This window comes from Grammomys surdaster, unplaced genomic scaffold (genome assembly GCF_004785775.1).
Source record: "Grammomys surdaster isolate TR1022 unplaced genomic scaffold, NIH_TR_1.0 131678, whole genome shotgun sequence".
NCBI classification, from domain to species: domain Eukaryota; kingdom Metazoa; phylum Chordata; class Mammalia; order Rodentia; family Muridae; genus Grammomys; species Grammomys surdaster.
This window is the reverse complement of record NW_021622068.1, coordinates 16,811-25,728: the sequence shown is the minus strand read 5'-3', so window position 1 is coordinate 25,728 and position 8,918 is coordinate 16,811. Positions and strand designations below refer to the sequence as shown.

The window sequence follows — 8,918 nt, the reverse complement described above, 5'->3', positions numbered from 1 at the left end:
TTCTTAGCCAGAGCAATAAAAACAGGAGAAGAATATATATATGTGTGTGTGTATATACACATATATATATTAAAAAGGATGCATATATATATGTGTGTGTGTGTGTGTGTGTGTGTGTGTATTCAAAAATAAAGCAAAAAGGGTTTGTGTCTATTTTATAAGATAAATTTCTGTGTTTGAATTGAGTTTCCTCCACAAATGTGCTCATCCGTTTTTCATTAATAAATAAAATTCAATTTAAAATATGACTGTGCCTTTATTTGTATCTCTCTTTAAGACAATTGTATCACAATTTATGCACAAGGCATGTCTTCCTTTTGCTAGCTTATCATACTGCTATCTACATATTGCCTCAATATCACTAGTTCTTTGGACAGTACAATATACACTACATAATGAAAAATGAAATCAGTATTTTAGCTGTGTTCCTATCTGATTGACTCTCTTTGCATAGACTTATATCTTTGACCAATGTTAATTTTCACATCTCAGAAGCATTGATCCGAACATTTGTCTAAGGCAAGCATTCTATTTCAGCTCATTCATACCAACTATGATTCTCTGTTTCCTCTTCCCGCATTTTGGGGTTACTATTTCCTATCTAACCTGATTTGTTTATTTATTTATTGATGAATGAAAAAAATGTTAATTTTTTATTTTTGGTTTTTTTTTTACATTTTCATAAGGTTATTGATGATATTTGACAAATTTCAATACACTGCAATCAAAACTACCATTTCTACATTTATTTTACTCTGAAATATCCTGCTGAATATACATACATTTATCTATATTTATAGACATAGCAAAATAGACAAGGAGACAAATAACAATGGATAAATGTAGCTGGGCATAGTATCACACACCTTGGGTCCCATCTTTGGGAAGAAGAAGGAAATGAATCTCTACAAGTTGAAGAACACTCATGTCTACATAGCAAGACCCCATCTCAAAAAGAAACCAGAACTGTGAAATTTGAAGACACCCAATGGAATATTAAATAATTTCATCAGGTATTTTAAAAAAATTAAATATTGAAGATAAGTACAGAAATATGATATACGTGTAATATAATATCTTCTGTTAATTAGCATTTTGAGGGGAAAGTGGCAAGTAAGGCTAGTACTCTACTACTGTTAAATCAACATTCCTCCAACTAAAGTTGTACCAAAAGGTTTTAGTATTCAAAATTTTTGTTTTGGAGAACAAAAAAGGCTCACCACTCTGTCACGAATCTGTTTGGTCTTAGCACCGTACACCAAGGGATTGACTGCGGGAGACACTAGCAGGTAAAGGATTGCAAAGATTATATGGATACTTGGAGGCACATTCTTACCAAAACGATGAGTTAGGAAAGTGAACAATGCAGGAGTGTAGAAGGCAAGAATGGTGCACACATGGGCAACACAGGTGCCCAAGGCTTTAGAGCGGGCATTCTGGGAAGAGAGCCGAAATACTGCCTGGAGAATTTTTATGTAGGATGTGATTATGAGCCCAAGGTCAAATGTTGTCACTGAAAGGGCTATGAAGATTCCATATATTCTGTTCACCTGAATGTTACCACTAGCCATCTTCACCACAGCCATGTGCTCACAATATGCATGATGGATGACAAATTTGGTGTTGTACAACAGTCTTTTAACAAGAAACGGGCATGGCATAGTCATAAGTATAGCTCGGCTTAGGCCAGCTAAACCTATTTTAATCACCATGGGTGTTGTCAGGATTGATGCATAATGAAGAGGGATACAAATGGCCACAAAGCGATCGAATGCCATGGCTACTAGGATGGCAGACTCCATGATGCACAGTGTATGGATAAAAAACATTTGAGTTACACAGGCATCAAAGTCAATCCAATGTGCATCAAACCAGAAGATGCCAAGCATCTTCGGAGATATAGAGCAGGTAAGACACATGTCATTCGTTGCCAGGATGCAAAGGAAGAAATACATAGGCTGGTGGAGGCTTGGTTCTAGCTTGACAGTAGCAATGATTATGCAGTTCCCCAGCAGTGTCAGTGCAAACAGGAGACAGACGGGGATGCCAAACCAGCAGTGAAAGTTTTCCAACCCAGGAATACCAACCAGGAAGAAAGATACAATAAGATGTGTATCATTTCCTGCCATGTTAAAACTAGGGATGTTTAATAAAACAACCAGAGATGTGCAAGTTTAATGATATGGAAACCTGGAATATGCCCAAAAGGCAGAAAATATGAGTGCTAGGTTAATTTTAAATGTCTTTCTTGGATAACCTAGAGTCACTTTATACTACTCACCCTGAAGACCAGACTGTTCTCAAAAACTTCGTAAATCCTTAGGAAAATTTTCTTCAACTTTTCATAGCATGGGAACCACATGTGGAGGCACAGGATCTGCATTCGCAAAGGAAAGTGTTAAATTTACTTAGCTTTTTCCCTGTTATTATCACATAATTAAATCTTATTACAAATACTTCATTTGCTATTACATAGGCAGTTAATAGATTAGTCATAAGCATAAACATAGAATGCAGACACACCAGCAATCAGTACACATTTCAAGAAATCACTTATCATAGGACACTTTCATCCTTAGAAAACCTAGCTCAATTGTTGAAACTCAAAAAGATCTAATAAGAATGAAGAAAATCCAATTATAGAAATGGGTGCTTCATAATCCATTAAAGGTAAATTTAGATATATTTTAGGTTGTCAAAGGTAACCACTGTGAAGATTTAAAAACCTTCTTTACCTCATTTTCCACTTCAGAGCTGGGTGATGCTTCACTATATAAATAGAATGAATATTTCATCAGCAGAGGAGGCTCATTTTATGACGAGAGAAAGATGAAGAGAGAAACAGAAAAAATTAGATTGGTTATTTAAACCTCATTTTCCTTAGAAGATGAAGACAGGAAGACAGATCACTCACTAGTTGGCATTAGGTCACAACAGTCTGATATTGTTTTGTAATGACTAATGACAATCACAAGCATCTGGAAATTTTAATTGTTATTTTGCTACTTTGTTCTTTTTAAAAAGCATTTACTATATTTATTCTATTCTGTGTAGTGTGCACACATGTGCCACAGCACACATGTGGAAGATAATGTTCAGAAGTCATTCCTCTCTATATGTTTCCTGGGATTGAATGTAGGTCATCTGGTTTAAGAGTAGACACCTTTCCCCACTGAGCTTTCAAAGCAGTACTTATTTCTTGAAGGTCTGATATCCACCTAGTTTTCCATTCACTTTGTTGACTTGGAACAACAAGTTATAATCTCTTATTATAAAATAAGAGATACTCTGGTGATTTTTGATCTGGAATTGGAGCACAGGAAGATTTTTTTTTCAAATAGTAAACTCGTAATATTTTTCCATAACAGTATTAATTCTATAGGAAGATCTCCTGATGGACAAGTTACTATAAAAATATAAAATTAAGAAACTATTACTTATTTTGAGCAGTGAGACAGTCCCAAATTATTGTTTATAAGCACATTAGTTAATCAAAAAAAATTAATCAATTTCCTTGCTAGGCACAGACCCTTTCTCCAGCTCTGGCATTCAACTTTTGTAGTGAGAATGGGGACCAAAGACCCAATTCAGTGTTTCTTTCTGCAACAATACTAACTGTATAGGCATGTTTTCCTGACTATATTCTAAGGTTTCTAGCATAGTTGTCTGTCATTCTTGAATTCTAATTTCCACTTATCAGTCAAACTGTAGAATATTAACTAGAAGTGTTCATAACACATCTTGTCAAATATTCTCAATTGCAAGTATTCATTCTGCATATATAAATAATAGTTTCACAGAGAAAAATCTAACATTGTACCAGCATTCTGTGCATAATCATTTGCTTCTCAGTACCAATGCAAATTATTTTCTGAGGTATTTTTTAGGAGGCATTAAAAAATAATCAGGGACTTATCAAACACATCAAAAACCTCAGAAAATATTTTTTCATCATGATAGGAAAACAGTTTTTAAAACTATCACACAGCAGATGAAGCTTATAGCAACACACAAAGAAGTTAATGCAAAAATATGTCATATGACAGTATGTTTTACTACATTTTCACTAAACAATTTCTAATTTGTAAGCCTGCATATGACATAGTCCTCTGAAAGAGTTGTTAAGCCATGGTCAACTCTGCTTTTTTGTCTCTGGAAGAATAAAAGATGCATGCAGCTAACGGTAGCTGTCAGAACATGGTGAGCCAATACTTGGTGCTTTGTGGTGATGAGAAGAAAATTAGATTACCGAGAAATACAGCCATACAATGTAGCAAGGAAACTTGGCTAAAATGTGAAGAAGTATATTCATCCTTGGCAAATACATGTCATTACAAAAAAAAGTATTTTCTTTCTGATAAATTTACCTGCATGAAGACAACCTATTTTAAAGTGAAAGTGATTTCCACTAGGATAAATGTCAATACAGACCTAAATATGGTCTGCTTTGACCATCATTCTCCTCCTAAGTGGGATATCTCTGTCACCCAAGCTTCCTTCCTGTTGAATCTGGACATGGTCATTTACTGTGTGAGGGTTATTTGAATCAGAAGCAGCAGCAGCAACAGACAAGGTGCTGCATGAACTTCCCTAGCCTATTACTGCTCATACAGTTATTTAACTATTTTCCATTTTTCTACAATCTTGATTTTATTGAAAAAAACTTTTTTTTTACAATATATTCTGGTTACTTTTCCCTTATCCTACTCCCCAATTACCACACTCATCCAAATCCACACTCTTTCTCTCTCTCTCTATTAGAACACAAATACAAGAACTACTTTCACACCAAGTTCCCAGCACCCACACTTCACAGTTTCTCAGTCTCTGAATCAAATTCCTTACTCTTTCTTTAAGAGTTAATTAAAAAGGAGTCAATTAAAAGACAAAAGCATGTTTCTAAGCTAATATTTTATCTTACTGTAGTATAACAACACACATAACCCTTACTGAATTCCATAAACCTCACATTCCTAACACCACATTACATTTTCTTCCTTGGCAGAACAAGCTACTCAGAAACTTATCTCTGGGCTTACTTGATGACACTTTCCCATCAGCTGGTAATTCTATTTCTGCTAGAATTCTTTTTCTTTTTAATTATTTTATTCATTTACAGTTTAAATGATACCCTCCTTCTAAGTTATCCCTCCACAAATCCCCCATCCCATCCTTCCTCAACCCCTCCCTTTTGCCTCTATGAGTGTGCTCCTCCACCCACTCACCCACTCCCACCTCACTGCTCTAGCATCTCCCCTATACTGGGGCATCAGGCCTTCACAGGACCAAGAGCCTCCCTTCTCACTAATGCCAGATAAGGCCATCCTCTCCTACATATGTATCTGGAACCATGGATACCTTCAGCTTTTTGGTTGGCTCTTACCTTTTGATTTCTGTCTGCTTTCAGTCTCATTCCTCAGATTTATACACCAAAAGGATTTACAAAAGTCAAACAAATTCACAATGAATTCTCAGGAAAAATCTCGGCATCTTATATACTCTGATAATAATTTCATGGACATTTTACCTTGCATTTAAAGCTTCTGCTTGTCTATAAATGACCCATTCATTCAGTTATTGTCTAAACACCATTTACTTCAATTGTCTTCTTGGAATATGTTCTTTCCAAATCATTTCTATGATATATTAATGAACTGATATAGTCTTATGACAAATTAACAAGGTCCTTTTGTCCTTATGTTACCAATATGATATTAATACTCCTCTGCCAAATCAAATTATTAAACTCTGTACTGACATTTATGTGTGTATAGTTCTTTCTTTTCTATTTGACTTTTCTTTATCCCTAATACTGCTTGAATATCTATGATGCAGAGAAGATTTAGAAAGAACTGTTTCATCATACAGTGCAGGCTCTGAGTCAGACGGGTTGCTATGGTTGCTTTGTAATATAGTAGTAGTCCACTTCCCAGGAGGCTCCTCACATTTGGAGAGCTGATGGTCCTTAGAGACAAAAGATCAAAGAAACTAGAAAGGACAGGAGAAAACACAGAACAGCAAAATGTCCCTCTGCCCCACCATGTTAACCCTGTAAATTCTACAAAGCTTGTAGGTTTTTAATGAACACTATTCCCCAAAACTGGACTTACACTTTTGTGTCACTTCTCCCAAAAACAGGGTTTAGATTCCTTGGGTTTTGGCTGTTTCTTTCAGTTTTATATTCAAGGTCTGGAGAGATACTCAATACCTAAGAGCAATGGCTGGCAATGGACCAGGGTTCAGTTCCCAGTACTCACATGGATGTTCATAGCCATCTGTATCTCCAGTTACAGGGATACGACACTCTTTCAGGCTTCTTTCAGCCTCTGCCATGCATGCATCATGTCTATATGCCTGCAGGTAAAACCATCATACTCAGAATAAAGACATAATTTTATTAAAAGTAGATATATTTAAACTATGATATATGAAGTTATAAATGTGTTCTTAAATTTTAAACTGAACTGTAATTATTTAGTAAACTACAATCTGATATTTACACCTTTTCTTTATGTATGTTTCTTGTAACTCTTTCACTGACTGTTGATCCCTATGTTATATAATTGAGATAGGAATTTTAAAGGAGCATTTGGGTAAGGAGGAACATACATAAATTCCATTCATTATAATTTCTATGTGATCACACCTTGGCCAGTGTAAATTACAAAAGGCCACTGACTCATTCAACTTTATATCATTAATACTGATATAGAAAGTATTATTTTGGAAAAAGTAAATAATAAAATTCTATTCATAGTTTACTTTCTTTCTTATCCTACCCTAAGATCTAATGAAGGACAGTGATTAAGACTGAGTTAAGTGGAAAAGAAAGGCCTTGAGGAAAGGAGGTAGGCACATCAAGTAGAGGAGTCAAGCGAGCAGTTTCAGCTTAGAATGGAGAGGACAGTTATTATCCTAGGTTGTCACATGATCTGAGAAGCATTGTGTGTGCAGTGAATGTGGCTATATGTGTTGATCTCTCTTTTGTTGGCCTCTTCAGCTGTTCTTTCTCTGACATGGCCTGTGAGCAAAGAAATGGAGACCTGGGACAGAGATGAACACAGGTAGAGGTGATGTCTGTAGGCATGGCTATATTAACTTGTAATCTCACCAGAGCTCTGATTGGGTGTGTGTTTATGTCCTTTTCCTTTAGAGACCATGGGTTTAAGAGGTTGTTCAGTCAATGAGGCTCTAAGATGTCAATCAAACAATAGTCAGAATAAGTCTATAATGAGACTAAATAATCACTTTATGTACCAGATATCATTATAGTCTTTATCAAACCCCCAAAACTCAAATTTTAGTTTATTTCTTGACATTTATGCATTCATTTTACTAAGTATAATCTGAGGCCTGGAAAATCCTCAAAGAGTTAAGAGGTCTTACTGCTATTCCAGAACACTGGCATCTGATTCCCAACATCTACATAGAGAGGCTCACAACCGTCTATAACTCCAGAACTAGGGGATCCAACACCCTCTTCTGGCCAGTACAAGTACCTGCATACAGGTACTCACATACATATCAATAAAAATAAATTTTCATTAAATATCTTAATTCTAAAATTATTAAAAGTGGAAATTAAAAGTTCAGTGTATGAATAGATTGATTGTTTTCATGCCCTATCTTCATAATATAATGCTAATTGTTTTGTTTATGCAGTATAGTTTTTATTAAAAAAATTAATCTTTTTATGAAAACATACGCATTCATCTTTCTTCAATCTTATAAATTATGAATTTTTGCTTAATTTTCCCTTTTATACGTATATTATGGTTTAGATTCAATATGTACCCCATAGGCTTCTGTATTTGAGAGTTTGACAAAACCTCACAGCACAGCACAGATATGGGATGCACATGTGTTGAGTGCCTTAAGCTACCCTCCCGGGATGCAATTTTTAACACTGAGTGAAGGATTAAAACATAAGATACAAAACTGCCCAGGGAGTCCATGCCCCACAGCAAAGTAATGAGGACTAGTCCATATATGACATTGAATCTGATGTCAGCACAAGCCAGCCGGATCATGTCCTGGTGCAAACAATAGGAATGAGAAAGAACATGGGAGCCACAGAAGGGAAAGAAGGCTAGACGGGCCATAAGTGGAATTATCAAAATAGAACTTCTGAGAAGAGCGGCAGTTCCAATCTTGGCAATAAGTTTTGGCGTGAGAATGGTAGCATATCGCAGAGGGTGGCAGATAGCCACATAACGGTCAAGGGCCATGGCCAAGAGCACAGATGATTCAGTGAAGGAGAAAGTATGAATCAGAAACATTTGGACCACACAAATATTGAACTGGATCTCTTGTGAAATAGACCACAACACCCTAAAAAGTGAAATCATGGTGGGCAGGGACATGGCCATGTCAGTGAGTGAAAGCATAGCCAGGAAATAATACATGGGCTCATGGAGTCTGGGGTCTGTCCGCACAATGTGTAAGATCATACAGTTGCCTGTTATTCCAACAAGATAAAGGAAGCAAAATGGAATGGAAATCCAGTGGTGAAATTCCTCATAGCCAAGGATGCCTGTGAGGTAGAATGTGGAGGACACAGTGGTGCTGGAGTTTGAGGTTGCCATTAGGTTGGCTGTTAGAGCACAGTCCAATCCCACAGTTATTCTCTAATGTACGAGGTATTGACAAGGCCAGGATCTGTGTCAGGGGTTGGAGGGAGAAGACAGTGAATGATAAGAGCAGCAATAATTTTAAAAAGCTCTCAGTGCTTATATATGCTCACTCCTTGATCCATTCTTAATTTCTACTTCATCATCTCCATTTCATTGCTAGTTAACATCAAAGTAATATATTTACTTTACTGCCATCAAGACCTTCCATTCAGCTTCCCAAATGCAAGCCCATTAAAGCCCTCTCTGATCTTGAGTGTGAAAGAAGAGATCTTAAGAGAAGAAGGA

The 8,918-nt window shown here is 36.2% G+C and overlaps 1 protein-coding gene and 1 pseudogene across 1 annotated transcript; both read right to left on the bottom strand.

Moving 5' to 3' along the window:
* Positions 1 to 1,096: 1,096 nt before the first annotated feature.
* On the bottom strand, positions 1,097 to 2,155 carry LOC114615668 (olfactory receptor 52A1-like). The gene has a single exon (XM_028761337.1). The coding sequence runs from the start codon at positions 2,127 to 2,129 to the stop codon at positions 1,185 to 1,187; it is 945 nt and encodes a 314-aa protein (XP_028617170.1). The 5' UTR covers positions 2,130 to 2,155; the 3' UTR covers positions 1,097 to 1,184.
* Positions 2,156 to 7,830: 5,675 nt separating this feature from the next.
* Positions 7,831 to 8,585, bottom strand: LOC114615667 (annotated as a pseudogene).
* Between the last annotated feature and the right edge of the window lie 333 nt (positions 8,586 to 8,918).

Coding starts and splice junctions, on each gene's coding strand:
- LOC114615668 (XM_028761337.1), bottom strand. CDS start 2,129: ATGGCAGGAAATGATACACATCTTATTGTATCTTTCTTCCTGGTTGGT.